This window comes from Astyanax mexicanus, chromosome 24 (genome assembly GCF_023375975.1).
Source record: "Astyanax mexicanus isolate ESR-SI-001 chromosome 24, AstMex3_surface, whole genome shotgun sequence".
Lineage (NCBI taxonomy): Eukaryota > Metazoa > Chordata > Actinopteri > Characiformes > Acestrorhamphidae > Astyanax > Astyanax mexicanus.
The window spans coordinates 29,673,364-29,692,799 of record NC_064431.1 but is presented as its reverse complement, the minus strand read 5'-3'; the positions used below and the strand labels follow the sequence as shown (position 1 = coordinate 29,692,799).

Sequence of the window (19,436 nt, the reverse complement as noted above, 5' to 3'; positions counted from 1 at the left end):
CATTAAGCTGTTGGATGCATGCACCCATTATTAATCTATAATATTGTGAGAGATTAAAATGTCACGATATTTCACGTCAGGTGCTAAATGTGTCTCGTGAGTTATTAAGATTTGGTCAGGTTGCCAAATCTGTAAAGAACCCTCAAGGGGGTTGAAGGGCACATGTGAGATCATACAGGAGAGAAGCTGTTGGTAAAACTGGTTGTAGTACTTGCATACTTTTCTGTGTTTTACTGCACATGATTAACAAACAGAGTCGCCTGAGGTGTGCTTTTGCATAACTGAGGTGTACTTTTGCATACCTCAGGCGACTCTGTTTGTGGCTTGCAGAAATGGCTTCTTTCGCATCACTCTCCCATACAGCTTCTCCTTGTAAAGTGCGCTGTATTGTTGACCGATGCACAGTGACACCATCTGCAGCAAGATGATGCTGCAGCTCTTTGGAGGTGGTCTGTGGATTGTCCTTGACTTGGCATAAACCTCATTTCAAAAATGGCTGTTGCAAACACCCAAATATTTAGAACTAAAAATGATTAAGATTAATAGGGGTGCCCAAACATTCTCATTTGACTGTGTAATTAGAGTAAAAATTCAAGAATCGACATTCATTACAAATTGATTACTAACAAAATATAAAATAATTTACCTGCAGTTTGAGTTAAATAGAATATATATTATTAAAATCTTGTCTTGTTCTTGTCTTGTGAACCCAATATCGTGTCTCGTCACACCCCTACGTTCTACTGTACCTCTGCTTGGCTACTATACACTGAATTTTGAAAAATAACTAATTTACTGTAATTTTGACCTGCACTCATTCATATGTGGTATTCTTTTCATTCCTTACTATTCCCATTAACTCTAAGTTTTCGTCACTAGCAAACCTAAAACTGCATGTTTTCGTTCAGGGGTGGATCCCCAAGCTCTAATCCATAACCTTACTCACCCACACTCATCTGTTTGTGACTATTTTCAACCTTTATTCCTCCTGTTTACTTGCATTCATTATTGCATACTCTCAAATCAAAGAGTTTCTGTTTTTTTATGCCCCCACAGTGCAGGTAACAAGGGTCTAATACACTAATAACCATTCTGACTCCCTTCTTCATTTCCTACATTTACTCACCAAAAGCCATCGAGTTTCTTTTTCCCGGCAGCCATCAAACTGCATTTACTCCCTCAGTCCAGGTCCCCAAGCTCTGGTGCACTCCTTTATATGTCATTTTTTGTATCCCTTATCAATTCATTCCATTCAATCTCTTTCATTTTTGTTCATGCCAAAGTGCTAGAGTTTAATTTGCACAACAGGCACTAAACTATGCAGTTCTTTATAGCAGTTCTCCAGGCTCTAATCCACAGCTATACTAACACACTCTCATCTGTTTGTTGTTTTATCACCCCTTGTTCCTCCCAATCTAATGTGCAAACATTCTGCATTTAAAGATACTTTTCTACGTATTATCAATATTATTATCATTTGTATTTGTCAGGGTTCGTATGGGTGCTTGAAATCCTGGAAAATGCTTGAATTTTAATATTCTGTTTTCCAGGCCGGGAAAGTGCTGGAATTTTAGAGAAAATGCTTAAAAATGCTTGAAATTGTAACTACATTTACTTTACAATAAATAACTGACAAAAAAAATGCTTAACGAAAAATTGCAGAGTGTAAAATAAAAAACGCTTTAGTTTCTTTCCTTTTTCTATTACCAAACACAATTCTGGTTGTGTTTACGTAAACATAATACCCTACCTTGCAGTGTGACAAAAAACAAATCAATAATTTTGAGTGTATGTATGTATAAATGCTCTCATCCTGAATTTGACATATTACAGTAACTGCTTAATCAACTAAATAGGGTTAACTATGCTGGACAAAATTCAAAATGGGTCTTGAAAAGTGCTTGAATTTTACCTTGTAAAAGGTGTATGAACCCTGATTTATATTGATTTTTAACTATTATTATTGCAACTAGAGTATCAGGCTAATATCAGCACCTTACAGTAGAATGGGATCCTTATATGAATCATAACCCTGAGAACTTCTTTTGGTTGTGAGACAGCCGTTAACTAAGTGTGTGTGTGTGTGTGTGTGTGTGTGTGTGTGTGGTAATGCTGACCTAGCATATCTAATCTGCAGTGAAGTTTCAGAGTTTAACCCACTTAACTACATCTATATGCATGAGATATGCATCATTTTTAAACAGCACAGTACACACACTTGCACACAGTCACTATGTGTCACAACTTTTCTCTCACACCCTTTCTCTCATTTTCTCTCTCTCTCTCTCTCATCATTTGTTCCCTCAGGGAGCCACATTTACAGCCTGAATGAATTAATTGATCCTGGATAATGGTCCGACTGTTGTGTGTATTTGCGAAAGGGTTCAGTAGAGGAGCAGCAGGGTTTACTGTTTCAGCACAGACTGCTTTTTGAATGAGAGACGATATGAAACAGCCAATCCGAGCAGAGATCATTTAAGATATATATCAGTGCTTAAAGCACAGTAGGAATAAAAACAGCATGTTTAATTAGTGAGAAATAAATGTTTTTTTTTTTATTAAGCTATATGTTCTTTATTCAAATACACAGTTAAGTTATCAAACAGGAAGACCTGCTGTAAGAAGGTTGCAGAGAAAGAAGGAACATGTGCTTCTTGGCTGTGGGTGATGTCATTGCGGAAAACAGAAAGGCTTGAAGGAGCTGTAGAGTCTTACTTAATATAAACAATGAATCCCAGAGCAAAAACAGTCCCAGGCACTCAGACTTTGAAGAGGCTTTTATGGATATATTGGCGAAGTTTTAAAGGTGAATTCAGATGTGTAGCAGCTCAATCAGGACACACATTTTAAAGGCACATTGTTGGATGTCTTAGTACTTAAATAATTAGACGTATTACTAGTATATAGTCTACTTCAACTATTCAATTACTATTAAATATGTATACACTAAAGGTAGTTTAAAAAATGGCTGCACCCAGAAGGAATCAACCACCAGGTCTAAAAATTAATAATTCATTGAACTATGCCACATCACTTTTGGTCTTCATTACAGACACTTTGACAGTCCAATATTGCATTAATGAGGCCCTTACATTTTAAATTCACATTCCTGTCCCTTATTCCAAAAAGACAATGCTGGTCCACATACTACTGCAGTATAAAGAGCTTGCACTGAAGTCAGCCACATTGGCAGAGATATTCCTAATTGAAAATGTGTTTAATGCCATTAGTCTTGCTATTATAGCCATTATATACCATTAGGATCCTCTACAACTCTATGCTGAGAGATATCTGGCATGTTAAGTACTACTTCTGTCTGTGTAGCTCAGTAAATATCATATAAGTATAGATTGTGTATCAATTATTGTTACTGGTAACTTTAATTTCTTTCCAAATAGCAATTCAATCTGACACTTGCATTTGGATGCAACTATTTCTTTGATGATGAGTCTATCTGTAAATATGTGTGTAAAGCGTATAATATTCTGTATCTGTGTGTTTCTGTTTCCTGCAGGATGATGCGAGACAGCTCTTTGCCCTGGCTGCAGCTGCGGAGGAACAGGGTGCCCTGCCCGAGGATCTGTCCAGCGCCATCACCAGGCTGTGGTCCGATGCAGGCGTCCAGAGCTGTTTCACCCGCTCCAGAGAGTACCAGCTCAACGACTCAGCTGCATAGTGAGTACACACACACACACATGCACACATGCATGTATGCACAGAGCTCTGTGACCCAGCTTTAAGGGCAGTGGTCCATAAAGTTGAGCTGGAGATACAATTTCTATTTTTTCTATTTGCTGTGTTGCTAAATAGGGACAAGGAGATGCATGGTGTCTTGTAAAAGTAACATCACTATTGCAACTTTAGCACACTGGCTATTAGCATCATCTCTCATCATCTCTCACCACGAACATATCCCATTGCATCACTATTGCAATGTTAGGACTCTGGTTAAGGGCCTTATTAGGCCTGTCACAATAACAATTTTTTGCGAACTATATTTTTTCTCAGAAATTATTGCAATAAACGATATTGTTGGCATTTTTGACCACTAATTTGGCACTAATAAAACAACAGAATATCATAACAAAGGAATTAACCCTTTTAAAGACAATTAACTTTCCATTCCTGTTTCTGCACCTAATTTTGCATAGTGCAAAGGCAGGGGAACTGCGCCCCACACCATGACATGCAGCCCCGGTCTGTCCCAGCTGGCACACGTTGAACTGGTATAAAGGCAACATGAACCTAAGGCACTAAAGTTAAGCAACTAGAGCATCACCAGGCTGTTAGTATGTTTTTTTCCTAATAAGATACGTTTTGAGTAAATTCACTCCCTGTGTCTGTGCCTCTCTGTGCTTCCGCACTACCGGGTCACTGCAGCCATGCCCACAGTCACAATATATGTAGGTGCATTTTGTAAGTGCAAACACAATGGACGATATCACAATTTTTATTTATTGAACGAGAAGTCGATAGTGTATTTATTGTGACAGGCCTAGGCCTCATCCCACATGACCGATAGCTTGGCCCGGCTAGCCAATCAGTGGATGCCTACGTCATTAAGCCCTCCCACCAAACAGTTCTGTGGCCATAAACCACAGTTAACTAACTGTCGTGAGAAAACCATGTCAAATCGAGTTTGTAACAGTTCAAATAAAAATTTTAACTGAATTTCATATGGGCCCTGTAGCTCCAGTGTAACGTCAAGCACCATTCGGCATGATTGTTGGACTGACTTTTCCTGAACTAGCAGATTAGCCTTTGCCTAAAAGTACATATATGCAGCTGTACTGCAAGCTTAGTTGTCTTTACAGGCCTCATTAGGAAGGTGTGTGTCCTCGGTCTAAAACAGGAGGCAGGTAGATTGGCGGTAAGTGTGCATATAGGATGGTAATGGCTCAGGCGGGTGTGACTGTGTGAGTGAGCATTAAGGGTAACCGGCAGCACTTACTCTCAGCCTGCTTCTCCATCCTCCAGCCCACAGCTTCTCTAAAGCTCCCAGGAACTCTCCTGTGGCCTAATTTAGCTCCAGAGCAGGTTCCTCTTCCTCCACTGCCCTAGCAATTCGCATTTCTCTTAAAATTAAACACGGTGATTAAAAGCATTTACTTACTCACTGTGTGTGAGAGAGAGAAAGAGAGAGAGAAAGAGTGTTTACACCAAATGCTTTCTCATCTATTAAATGTAATGTATGTGTAAACACAATCATTTGTTTGTGTTGCCTCTGTGACTGTTAAAGCTTCATTTTTTACTCGCTTATGCAGGGAGGAATTGATTAATGGAAAGAACATTAGAGGATGATTAATGGTATGCAGAGAATGACCTGAAGAGATGGAAACAAGCTGAGAGAGGTTTAAAGCAAGAGATCATGATAAAGGGGAATATATATATAATATAGAAGAATATATATAGAGAGTAAGGTTTGAGTTGGAGACTAAAAGAAGTATATTTTCCATATTTCTAGATGGATTGATTTCAGACAGAGATTAGAACTAGTGTAGAATATGGTTTTCTTTCAGTAAAAAAATAAATAAATAACTCAATTCCAAATGCAGTGTAGTCCAAGACTACGCTTAATACAGGCCTCTAACTTTGACTGTTCGCAGTTTGCAAGGATTTTAATTGCTTTTTGTTGAAGTTTTTTGGGATGGCCCTTGTGGGTCCAACATTGTGACCTCTCCTGTTGCTGATTACAATGTGTTTAAATGGGGCTTTGGTAGAGAGAGAAATAAAGAGCATTAGAGAGAGAGAGAGAGAGAGAGAGAGAGAGAGTTGTGGTTTTTCAGGGTGGAGGTGTGTGGTTTCACAGTGGCTGCAACTGCACTGCGCCTCCCTCCACACCCTCGTCCCTCCGTGTGTGTGTGTGTGTGTGTGCACTTGTGTGTGCATTTGGTTTTACAGTTTTTATTAATACTCATGGTTAAATGTCTCATGTTTATCACATAAGATTTGTTTATATGCCAATTTTACAAGTGATGTCCTAAAGCAGCTCTAAAGAATAGTGGTAGCAAGATAAAGAATCAGACAAGACATTGAACATACAGCACAGAACCCCCAGTAAGGCATGGGAAAAACTTCCTTACTTTGTCCTTATTTAGCTCCATCTGTGTGTTTCTGCAGTGCATTGTATGGAAACTCATGTTTATCCATTTTGAAGTAGTGTCTGGAAACATTTGGACAAATTGTTAGTAGTCATTGTTGCACTGTATATCGTCGCTGTCCAATGAAAAACACTTATCTCCAAAACAGCAACTTTACAGGAGAAATAAAAAACTTTGTAAACTTTCAATGGAGTTCAATGTAAAAAGAGTTTATTTCCAGTCACTTTGAGGAGTTTCTATTGGTCCATTTATCAAGAAAGTTTGGCACAGTGTAAGGGACAGTTTGTCTGTTCAAATTATGTCGTGAACTAAAAATCGACAAAAATGGAGATGCGTTTTTCATAGGACAGCGATGATATAGACAAAAATAAATAAATAAATAAAACAAAAATATATATAGAGAAGGGAGGTCTTTCTCAAGTTTGAATGTATATAAAATGGTTTGTGTTGCCGCTGGCTGGTGCTGCTGCTGTAGGCAGTGGAGGAGGAGTGTGTGCTGTGTGGTTAATGTATTCACTTCTTTACCTTAATCCCCCCACACTCAGCATCTTTCACTTACATAAGGCTAAGCATGACATCACAACACACCCCTACTGCATTGCTCCACAAGCAATGGAGAGAGTCTGTATAGAAAATAGATCACTGTTGAGGTCTTTATTCTCTTCTCCTGTCTTTTTATTATTTTTATTTTTTTGCTTTCTATTAGCAGATTTTATGTACGGATCTATTCTTCTGCTCTATATCTCTCCTCGTTTCTCATTAGTATAAAAAATTACAAAAGAGGCACAATGGAACTGTAGTATTGCTACACTGATCTACTGTATAGTTTTGTGTGCATATCTTTGTCTGTTGGCCTATAGATCTGTATCACTCTCTGTCTGTCAATCTGTCTGATCTTTCTTTTTATCTATCTGTCTTAACTATCCTGTCTATATCTCTGTCTGTCTGTTGGTCCATCAAAATGACAGAGGAGAGGTAGGGAGAGACAGCACTAGTGTTCTAGGGGGAGGACAGTAATATTAACCATTTTTATCATTAATTTTCTTTAATAGAGAAAAGCTGTGATATATTTGTCAGTATTTAGTCATGTCTTAGTTTGGAGAGCCTTGAAGACTCATTATGGCTCAAACAACACACTTGCTCTCATTTAGTACATACACACACACACACACGCGTCAGTGAACAAGCAACCATTTCCATAAAATCAAGGGCTCTTAGAACCATTTAATTACTCCGAGAATGTGTGTGTATGCATGCACACGCACAGCTCAGCAGGAGAGGGATTGTTTATCGCAGATTTGCAGTTCAATCCAGCTCCGTTCCATCTCTGGCCAAGCTCTGAGTGTATGACTAACTCCACTGTCTGTCCTCCAGAGTGGTGGAACAGGCCTGCTTCAGACTGGGCTGATGCCAATGTGCTAAAAGCACATCATGCACAATACATCGTTTAAGCATCGTCATCGTGATGTGCGCATGCACAATAGTCACTTGCAGGACGTGCAATATCACTTGATTTAATCAAACACGTCATGTTGCAATGTTTTCATTCTTGACACAAGAAGTAAGTAAACAGCACTGCCTCTGTGTCTGTGTAAGTGACAGGCTGCTGCTGCCTGAGAAGCAGTGGGGTAAACACGAGGTAACCGCATGGCTTCCATCCACATGGTTGGGCACGTGTCGAAAGCTGTGTACCTCAGTCTGGCACAGTTACAGCTGAATTCACGCTTTTAATCCCAGAAAAAAATGCTCTTATTTACCTTTTAAAAAGCCATTTAAAAGCCTGATTAAAGGGCAGATTCATGTTGTTTTGCTGTTTTCCTTGGGTTTTGAGTGCTCGGCGTGCGGGTGGGGGCGGGGCTGGTGATGTCCTGGGACTTGCATTGTTTAATATTGCGATATATATTATCGAAAAAGAACATTTGCAGTGTAATTTTTTTCCAATATCATGCAGCCCTAGTATCTAGTATCTCTACCTGTTCATAACTCAAGTACCTTTTAACAAGAAGCTAGCTCACTACCTAACTGCTCCACCGTGTAGATAAAGTAGTCAAAGACAAAAGCTCTCAATCCGTTGCTGGCTGTTTCGTGTTGATCATTCTGTAATTTTTCATCATTGGTCACAGGACGCTGCCCTCAGGACAACACTGTTGGCTAGATGTGTGGATTTTTAGCACCACAGTGACACTAAGGTGTTTAAAAACTCTAGCAGCACTGCTGTGTCTGCTCCACTAATGCTAACACAGCACAAACACCTTATACACCACTACCATGATAGTGGTGGTTGTAGTAGAAGTAATGCATTCAAAAGTGCATTGTTCTCAAAGAAAATGCAATTGGTGGATTTTATCTTAGGAAAATTATGTTTGCGCTGCCAGTTTGCCATGCCTCTAGACTAACATATGGAAGATTAATTATGTACCCCTTTCTTTGGCTTTATATGTGATACTTTTTTTAATACTACAAATATATAGTTGTAGTTTTGTATTAATTATACATTTTGTGTTGAATAATAGGGAAAATGGATGAAAATCAGTGGTTCAGTTTTTAACTGGCAATCCAGTGTGGGTGCAGGGACTTACATAAAGTTACATCATTCTTAAATTTGTTTGTGAATTGCTAAGATTAATTGTTAAGCCTTATTTAGAGCTATTATTAGCAACTCGTGGCAACACACACACACACACACACACACACGGAATTATGTTTTTAAAATATTCCACTTGGAAACTGCAGCCTGTTTTATAAAATGAATAAACAGTTTGCGGTTACTAATTGGTAATTAAACACTGGTGTATTTCTGTATATGTTCTTATGCTACACATTTTAAACTTTATCTTATCTTCCATCATGTTTTATTTGATTGGATAGTTATCAGAGCACTTCACTGCTAGTTGTATTGTGCGTGACTGTGTATGTGACAGTACAATTTGATTGATTTTTACTGTTTCCATTTTATAAAGGCAGTCATTCACATGAGGCTGTGTGCTATGGTAATTTTCCCACAGTTTAGGGGTGTTTGATACCACCAAGTTTACTGAATCACAATACATTGTCTACAATAAGGATATTATATATATATAGGTAGAAATTATCTACGATACTTCACAGCATCTGTGTTACTGAGAAGAATAAAATACTCCTAAATTATGGATTTAGTTTCACAGAATTTCACAGCCAATATTCTTTACCACAGGTTTACCCTATTCATTTTATTGTAGCGCCACCATGTGGAATAATAAAGCAGTAACTAGTAGGTAGGGGTGGGCAATATTATATCATATACAATATATCGTGACAGAAATATCAAGATATTAAAAATCCATATCGTGATAATAGGGCTGTTCTGTCTTAAAAGTAGTCTATTATTTACTGTGAAGCTTTAGGTGTATTTATTGTATAATTGTTTTAGTTTGCAGTTTATATGCATGCACTAAATATTCTGCATTATTATTTGCTGCATTATATTATTTTATGCTATGTTATTTATTTTGCCACATTCTGATTATACTGTTATGCCATTATACTATATTCCTGAAATGACTTAATTATTTTAGTTTTCCTATATCGCCAAGTATATTGTTATCGCAAAAATACCCTGAAATATCGTGATATTATTTTAGAGCCATATCGCCCACCCCTACTAGTAGGTCTGATTTGGGGGAAGAGTCTTGTGGAGTGGAATCACCTATATTTCAATAAAAAATATCCATATTTGGCACAAAGTCAATCAATACAATACAATTAAAACAATACAATATATCACAATATCAATATATTGTCCCACCCCTACTAATAAGTTACATACTTGATGTAAGTAATGCAGTATTGTCTCCAGTATTTGTGGAAGAGCTTTGCTGGTCTTCAAACTGTTCTACATTAACCGTGTGTTTGTTTGTCTGTGTTTTCAGCTACCTGAACGACCTGGACAGGATAGCCATGTCTAACTACATCCCGTCCCAGCCTGATGTGCTGAGGACCCGTGTGAAGACCACAGGCATCGTAGAGACGCACTTCACCTTCAAAGATCTCCACTTCAAGTAAGTGGGAAAATTATGCTAGCCATAATGAAGTGTGTCTGCACTTTTAAAGCACTTACAATGCTCCATTTACTGTAACACACTTTGAGTTAATTAGACCCCATAGAGAAGAATGTTTAGTTTTAATATGTTAACTCAGTTCAAACCACACACAAAATATCCAAACTGCAATTACAGTAACATAATTACAGACCATGCATATAAGTTTAATAGCAGTTATTAATGCTAAATATAAACCAAATAAACTGAGTTTATTATACAGCTCTGGGAAAAAAAAATAAGAGACCACTTAAAAATTGAGTTTCTCTGATTTTACCAAATTGAAAACCTCTGGAATGTAATCAAGAGGAAGGATGAATGTTTGCACCAGGAGTGGCATTAAGTTATCAAAAAGCAGTGTGTAAAACTGGTGGAGGAGAACATGATGCCAAGATGCAATAACAGGGTTATTCCAACAAATATTGATTTCTGAACTCTTAAAACTTTATGAATATGAACTTGTTTTCTTTGCGTTATTTGAGGTCTGAAAGCTCTGCATCTTTTGTTATTTCAGGCGTTTCTCATTTTCTGCGAATAAATGCTCTAAATGACATTTGGGAGAAATGTCTGTAGTTTATAGAATAAAACAACAATGTTCATTTTACTTAAACATAAACCTATAAATAGCAAAATTCATAGCAAAAAGACTTTTTTCACATGCAGACAGAAAATCATACACGGGCACAGGTTGCAGTGTGTGCTTCCACAGCGTGTGGCATGTCTGGAGCTGTAGACTCCGAGTTTGGAGGATGGGAATATGGCGGAAATGAGTCATGAATTTGAAGTGTTGGTTCAGAGAGTTTGGCTGGGAAGATTGGTGTCATTATGACTCAGGTGTGTGTGTGAGTGTGTTTCACTGATAGTAGAGGAGTTATAATAAGTGTTTAAAGGCCTCAGCAGCGTTCTGTGTAATGATGATCTACAGAGGAAGCGTCAGAGCAGAGACCCTGCTGCTCAGATCAAACGCAGTGACGCATGTCCATCAGAAAGCTAAAGGCTATCGCTAACTTCTTGCATTCCTGAATTGAAAATGTGCGTTTGTGTGTGTAGGAATGTGTGGGTAAGGGCAGGGAGGGGTGTGTGAAAATGAGTGTGTCTCAAAGGGGAAAACATTTCTTAGGAATAAAAAAAAAAATCTTCCAAAGAAATGCTGATGCAGTCAGTGTTTCGTGAATCCATTTTTTAGTGTTTATTGGAGTCTTGTTTCAAATGAGAACGATGGAGGGAGGAGAGAAAGATAGAAGAGGCAGAGTGAGTGAGGAAGCGTGAAAGGTATAGAAAGGGAGAGAGTAAGGGAGAGTGAGGTAAGAGATAAATGTAGGGAGCGAGAGAAGTTTGAAGATAAAACAGTAGAGAGGTCAAGGGAGAGTGAAAAAGGTAGAGGGGGAAAAAAGTAAGATGAAGGAAAAGAAGAAGATAAGTGATGGTTGAGATAGGAAAAACAGGAAGATGAGAAGCGAGAAAGAATGAGAAAAATAATGGTATAGGAAAAAAGGAAGGTGGGAAGAGAGGACAAGAAATGTGGAAAAGAGGGAGAGAAAGATACAGGGAAAGAAAAAAGGAATAAGCAAAAAAAGAGATAAAGGAAGAAAGGAAAAGAGAAACATGAACAAAGATGAGGTGAAGAGAGTAAAAGACAGGTAGTTCGAGGGGAAAATGAGAAGAGGGGAAGAGTGAGAAGACAAAGAAAGGTAGGGGAAAAATAGGAAAGGTGGGGAGAAAGGACAAGAAATGTGGAGATAGGAGATGGATGTGGAGGAAAGAGATAGATTAAGGAGGACAGAGAAATAAAGATACATGGAAAGAAAAAAGAATACGCAAAAAAGATATAGGAGGAGAGAGGAAAAGTGAATCATGAAGGAAGATGAGGTGAAGAGAATAAGAGACAAAGTGTAAGAGAACAATAGAGGAAGATGTAGAGGAAGAAAGGAGATAGAAATGGAGGGGGGGCAAAAAAATATACAGAGCAAATGATCAAGAAAACAGACACGGAGGAGGATAGAAAAGGATGAACAGAGATGGATAGAAAGAGCATATAAAAATAAAGAACTATCTATGATATCTATGGACTAGAGAGACAAAAAAGAGGAATGAGAGGGGAAAGAGTGAAGGGTCGAGAGAGGACAACAGAGAAACAGGCACAGACAGAGAGCGGGAGGCAGGTTGAGACCACAAGATGAAAGATGTAAAGGAGAGAAAGCGAGTGATAGATAGAGAGAGAGAGAGAGAGAAAGCATACACGTCAGTCTAGCCTCTCTGGTTGATTAGAGCTGGGATCTCTAAGCCTATAAAAACAGCAGATGGACGGGATTCTCTAAAACGCTGCTTTTTCCAAAACAGAAAGAGCAAACAACAAAAACAGGTTGTCGTTAATCTCTCTCTCTCTCTCTCTTACTCACTCACACACACACACTCTCGTCTCTTTCAGTCTGAGTGGTAGGTGGTGTAATTCCACATACCACATAATATAACTCCAGTCTTTATTAAGGCAAGCGTTTAATCTATATATGTATATACTATTTCCTGTTACACTTTAATGATTTTGACACCTCATATAACTCAATTATTATTCATTTGATCAGCTCCACTAACCATATATGAGCACTTTGTAGTTCTCTCATTGTACTTAATTACAGACTGTAGTCCTCTGTTCACTCTGTTCTTCAATGCTCAGGACCAACACAGAGCAGATATTATTATTTGAATGGTGGGTCATTATTCTCAGCATTGCAGTGATTAGCACTGATTAGCATGGTGGTGGTGTATGAGGTGTTAGTGTGTGTTATGCTGGTACAGCATGGTACAGATACAGCAGTGCTGCTACAGTTTTTAAACACCTAATGAGCTTACACACTGCACTACACTGCCATGGTAGCAGACTCCAATTGGATTCAAATGTTTCTCCAGTGGTTTGGCGCTGCCGCTGAGCAGTGCGTAACTATGCCTCCACTAACACTAACACTTACCGTGGCCAAAGTTTAACGTGATTCAAATTAGACCTCGCAGCAGAAAACACATGATGTGACTCACGCAACCAGGGAAAAACTGTAAGAAGCAAGGCGAGAGACTAATATTAACGATTAGTGAACACCCTCAGCTGTAAATCACTTCCCTACACTTATAGAAATAATAGGAGGAAGAGCAGAATCAGAGCTTTATTCTGTGTCCCTCTAAGAGGTGACACTCGGCGTCAGCAGCAGCACAACGCAACCACACATGGCCAGCGTCTAGCAGAGTGACATACCACACGCAGTGTGTAAGCACCTTTAGTGTGTCCACCCACCAAAATATCCAGCCAGCAGTGTCCTATGGACACTAATGAAGTGCTAGAAGATGACCAACACTGTAAACTTTGCAGCAAGAGATTCAGGTTTATCTACGTGGTGCAGCAGCTGTAGGTAGGAGTGTCTAATAGAGCAGAGGACAGCAAAGTGAACAAGTGGATGAAAGGAGGATTAAAGTCTGCAGAGAATCAGAAGGACTAAAGTCTATAATTACAGAAATACGAATATGTGGATGGAGGTGGTGTTGGTAAAAGGTGTTTTATCCCAAACCCTATTACTTATCACAACAAATTCTTAAGCTGATAATCGTTTGTCTGAAAGTATCGCACCAGCCTTGTTTTGTATACTGTATCTGCATGTTAGCGAGAGAAAAAGAGAGAGAAATAGTAGCGTGAATAACTTATATACTGTATAAGAGTCTCACTCGCTCTCTATCTGTCCCTCACCACCCCCTGGAGGGTGTAACCAAGGCAACAGTGCCCACACAGAAATGCCAGCAAATGCCACTGAAATGGTAACAAGCAGTGGGCTGATTACACATGGCCCAGAGGAAGAGGAGCAGCGAAGAGGGGGAATCTCTCTTCTCACGCTGCAGCTCTGGGACAGACTTCTCCAGTGTATTTCAACCAATTCCTGTAGTTTACAGTCTGTTTCCACAAACTAGAGACAGTGAAATTGCTCTGGGAGAAGGACTTACCACCCATGACTGCTGTCCTAAGTTTGCTTTAGGGTTCTGTTCCAAGTTTATGTTGTATTAAATCTAAGCCTATTATGATAACAGTTTGTTTGCATCATTTTAACACCATTTCATGCCACTGATGTAATGGTAATGCAGGAACTAGGTGGGAGTGTCTAATACAGTAAACACATGGATCAGTCACAGCAGTGCTGCTGGAGTTTTTAAACAATATGTACCAGCACAAAGAAAGTATGCAGAGAAAAAAACTACAGAGACTACAGTTTAATGTTAAATAACCTAAATACATAAAACAAATAAAATGAGTAAATATAGTCAAAATACTTGCGTATTCTTGAAAATAAAAACATCAGTAATATTGAGGTCATGCACATATTTTGTACAACAAGGTGATAACATAATTATTGTGACAGGACTAATTATACAACAAAAACTCCTTTCATATCAAAGACCTTTCATATCAAGCGAGATTAGTAGGGGAACTCTCACCAAATCCAATAGGTTTTTTTTTGCCTTCTCTGCTCAGATTGATTTTAAAATATCTGTACAATGCACAAAGTTGAAAACAAATTATCATAATCCTTCAGTTTAGAACATAATTAAAAAAGAAATTCTGTTTATATGGTGTTTATTTGAAGTCTATGATTTTTAAAAGACAAGAAACCCAAAAGTAATGGAAGGTAAATAGATTAGCTTAAGTGCCCCTCAATTAGATTAGATCCATATATATATATATATATATATATATATATATATATATATATATATATATATATATATATATATATATATACATACACATACCTGCACATATACATAAACATACATATGGGTAAATATATTGCGAAATCTATTCATTCGTTGGTTCTCCTAAAATGCTGTTAACAAAAGGTTCAGTTGAGGTCAGTATGTTGAATGATTACAAACCAAGATTAAAAGAAGTGTCCACAATCATTAGACATGGTGTGTATGGAGAGAGAGCAAGATATATATATATATATATATATATATATGTTTTTCATACTCACTCACTGTCTCTCTCTCTCTCTCTGCAGGATGTTTGATGTGGGAGGCCAGCGATCTGAGAGAAAGAAATGGATCCACTGTTTCGAGGGCGTCACTGCAATCATCTTCTGTGTTGCCATGAGTGCCTACGACCTGGTGCTAGCTGAGGACGAGGAGATGGTGAGTCTCGCCTTATTCATCTGTTTACTTTGTCTACCTGCTAGGAAATGTCATGGAGAATCTTGAAGATGGGATGGTTAGCATGCACCCTTGTCATTATTCTGGTTTATAGACTCATTTATAGCACAAGATCATAAAAGACGTGGAAATAAATATTCAGACAGGTCTGAAAGGGGGAGAAAATCTGAAGAATGTGTTAAAATTTGTTTTGCCAGACTGAGAGCTCATGTGCAAGATGCACAAGTAATTCAAAAACAAGCTTATTGGTTTTTTTTTAACCTGTCTAGTCTTATTGTTGTAGCATCTGATTTGTTTGCTATGTTTTCACTGTGCACATGATTTTTGTCTCAGCCTATTTTTCACAACTCCGCTGAGCAGTCTAAGCATTTATTTTGTTGTTCCCTTTCTTGTTTTCCTCCACTCCCTCTTGTACTCTCACCCTGTCAGAACCGGATGCATGAGAGCATGAAGCTGTTTGACAGCATCTGCAACAATAAGTGGTTCACGGAGACGTCCATCATCCTCTTCCTCAACAAGAAAGATCTGTTCGAGGAGAAGATCGCACACAGCCCTCTGACCATCTGCTTCCCTGAGTACACAGGTACAATAGTCGACCTTACTTCAGCACTGAAGTACACACAAATACACAAGTATCCAACCACAGTCCTTCCATAAGCATCTGGTTCCCTTTATAGAGTACTGAGGTCCAACAAAAATAATTCTCCAGACACCCAGTAATAGCAAAAGTAGTGAGAGCCAATCTGTAATCAAGCACCCAATTGTAATAGAGTACTGAGGTCCAACAAAAATGATGTTCCAAACATACATTTACAGGAAGAGGATTGCGGTCCAACCACAATCTTTACCCAAGCACCTTAACATGCAATCACTGTAACAATTGAGGTCCAACCACAAGTATCCAATTATAATAGTCCATAACGCCAACAAAAAACATGCTACAAACACCCAGTTACAGTAAGAGTATTGAGGTCCAAACATAATCTCTACTCAAGCACTAAATTGTGAGTAATGAGGTCCAACAAAAATCACGCTATGAACATGCAATTACAGCAAGAGTATAGAGTTCCAACCACCTTCATTCCTTAAGTATCTAATTACAACAGAGTCCTTAGGTCAAATAAAATCACATTCTAAATACCCACTTACAGCAAGAGTATTGAAGTCCAACTGTACAAGCACAAAATTGTAAGAGTTCTGAGGTCCAACCACCTTCCTTCCTCAAGTATCCAATTATAACAGAGTCCTTAGGGCCAACAAAAACCATGCACCAAACACCCACTTACAGGAAGAGTATCCAACAAAAGGATTGACATCACAAGCATTCAATTATAAGAGTACACAGGTCCAACAAAAATTATGTTCCAAACAGCCACTTACAGCTTATTGATGGAGTATTGAGGTCCACCCACAAGCTGTACTCAAGCACAAAATTGTAATAGAGTATTGAGGTCCAACAAAAATCTCACTATAAACATCCAATTACAGCCAGAGTATTGAGGTCCAACCACCTTCCTTCCTCAAGTATCCAATTATAACAGAGTACTTAGGTCCAACAAAAAGTATGCTCCTAACAGCCACTTACAGCAAGAGTATTGAAATCCACCCAGAATCTGTACTCAAGCACCAAATTGTAAGAGTACTGAGGTCCAACAAAAAGCTCGCTATAAACATTAAATTACAGCCAGAGTATTGAGGTCCAACCACCTTCTTTCCTCTAGCATCCAATTAGTCCTTCAGCCCAGCAAAAATCATGCTCTAATCAGAGGTCCATCCACCGTTCTCCCTCTGGAGTCCTTAGGTCCAACAGAAAACATATTCTAAACACCTAATTATAACAAAAGGACTGAGGTCCAACTACAGATCTTTCCTAAATTAATCAGTAGAGTACTGAGGTCCAACAAAATTCACATTCTTTACACCAAGTTACAGCAAGAGCACACAGTTGTAACTAAGCATGATTTTTGTTGTCCCTCAGTATTCTGTTACAAGAGTTCAACCAAAGTAGTTCTTGCAGGACCCAGTTTTTTACATCTAGTTACAGCAAGAGAACTGAGGTCCAACAAAATTAAGGGCTTCTTCCTCAGACACCCAATTAATCTGTAAAAATGTTAAATGGCCGTGCTTACCTCCTCCTCTCCGGTCTGTCTTTAGGTGCCAGCAAGTACGACGAGGCGTCAGAGTACATCCGCACCAAGTTTGAGGATCTGAACAAGAAGAAAGACACCAAGGAGATTTATTCCCACTTCACCTGCGCCACCGACACCAAGAACATCCAGTTCGTCTTCGACGCCGTCACTGATGTCATCATCAAGAACAATCTGAGGGACTGCGGACTCTTCTAGTGGAAAAGCTGAGGAAGGGCCGAGGTGAGGGCTCACTCTCATTTTAGTATTTCCTAATTATTTTAGCCCTGTAAACAATTTAAGGCTATTTAAATGTTTAACGATTTCTCTTTGTATATTTTTCATACTTTATCTTTTTGTCCCTCCCCTCTCTCAGATTACTTGAACTGTATTGATGAGCAGGTGAAGGAGAGGAATGCGTTCTGACTGACTGCACTGGCCGATTATAACTGATTCCTGCTTCAGCCTGGTTATGGAAAGCTGGAGAGCCTCAGAGGTCCAAGACGCCGAACACAGAATTCAGCAAACGCCAACCCCCTAACCCCCCCACCCCTCAGACAACCAGTGTTTTCCTTCCCTCTTTCCCCTAACAGTTATTTTAATGTTTGATTTTAGAAAGCAGCTCCATCCATCATGTATTATTAACCTCTTTGGGTTTTGACCACAAATCAACAATTATTGTATTATTTTTTTTATTGATGTTTTTCCATTGTTTATTTTTCTCTTCATTTATTTTTCCAATAATAGCAGAGACGACTTTTTATATGAATACTTTCATTTTACTCTTGAAAATCTGATGTGGAAATTTTATTAAAAACTTTTAATTGCGTAAAAGTGCATTTTTATAAAAACAGCAGACACTCAGAGAGAAATAAGATTGAAAAGGAATGTTTTTTTTTTTTTTTTTTAACAATGTTTACATGTCATCATTTATAGCCAAACAAAACGTCATCCTGCATGATGGAAGCCTGATAGCTGATATATTACCATAGTAATCTCTACACAATCTCATAACATTCCTTTTTAAAATTAAATGAAATAAAAAGAAGAAAAAAATACAAAAACTAGAAAAAAAAAGACCTGAGAGGACGCAGGAGGTCGTGCTGAACTTGAGCTGAGGATATTTAATGTATGTATGTAAGAATAGTTCTTCTCCACTTGTGTCTACCCACCCATTCCACCCTCTTGTTTTTTGCTTTCTGTTTTTTGCCTTTATTTCTATTGGATTCGTAGATCCTGTTTTATTTCTCTTTCCTTCGTCACCGCCTTTCTCTTCCTACTGTACACTTTTGTCACCATGTAAGGAGAAATAGTTATTAACTAATGAGAGTCAAAAAGTCTAATTGAGTTAAAAAGGGTAGTTTTTTTGGTAAAGTTTTAAAATGCTTTGAGAATCCTATATAATGATTTAATTTAAATAAAAGTTGTCACTAGAGGCTGATTTGTCGCTTTTCTTTGTTTTAACACTTATTGTGTCTACAAAGTTAATAAGCAGTGAATTTATACTGTATTTGCATTTATTACAGTTTTGCAAAGTAAAACACAGTACTCTTGTTTTTAGTAGTTTTAAGTTTACCTTCATTTTACTTTTATTATTAGGAGCCACTACTATCCTCCTACACTTTACAACATATCAACACTATTGCAGCTTTAAAGCAGCTACATTGCTTTTAAAGCAGTGCAATAGTATACATCTAGAAAGGTGTCTGAAGGTAAATTAAATAGGAATGCATTAAAATGTGCCTGTAAACCCTTTCAGAATTTTTCTACAGGTCAAATTTCAACATTTTTTAAGCTACAAGCACTAAATTTGGCACAACCATAGTACCAGTAGAATAGTTTTATGCTGTATGATAGTTGTGCAAATAAGCTTACACTTTTTATTAAAATATGGGTAAAAAAAATAAATAAATTGGGGCAAAAGTTTTGGCTCCCTACATTTTAGCTTT

At 38.1% G+C, this 19,436-nt stretch overlaps 1 protein-coding gene across 1 annotated transcript in view; it reads left to right on the top strand.

The window, feature by feature from the left end:
• The window catches only part of gnai2a (guanine nucleotide binding protein (G protein), alpha inhibiting activity polypeptide 2a), an 80,453-nt gene extending 61,530 nt beyond the window's left edge, over positions 1-18,923 (top strand). The window contains exons 4-9 of the mRNA XM_007254555.4: positions 3,515-3,675; positions 10,010-10,138; positions 15,214-15,343; positions 15,791-15,944; positions 17,516-17,730; positions 17,864-18,923. Coding sequence (XP_007254617.2) covers positions 3,515-3,675; positions 10,010-10,138; positions 15,214-15,343; positions 15,791-15,944; positions 17,516-17,706 — 765 coding nt within the window. The 3' untranslated portion in view covers positions 17,707-17,730; positions 17,864-18,923. The remainder of the gene's footprint in view (positions 1-3,514; positions 3,676-10,009; positions 10,139-15,213; positions 15,344-15,790; positions 15,945-17,515; positions 17,731-17,863) is intronic.
• The last annotated feature ends 513 nt before the right edge of the window (positions 18,924-19,436 follow it).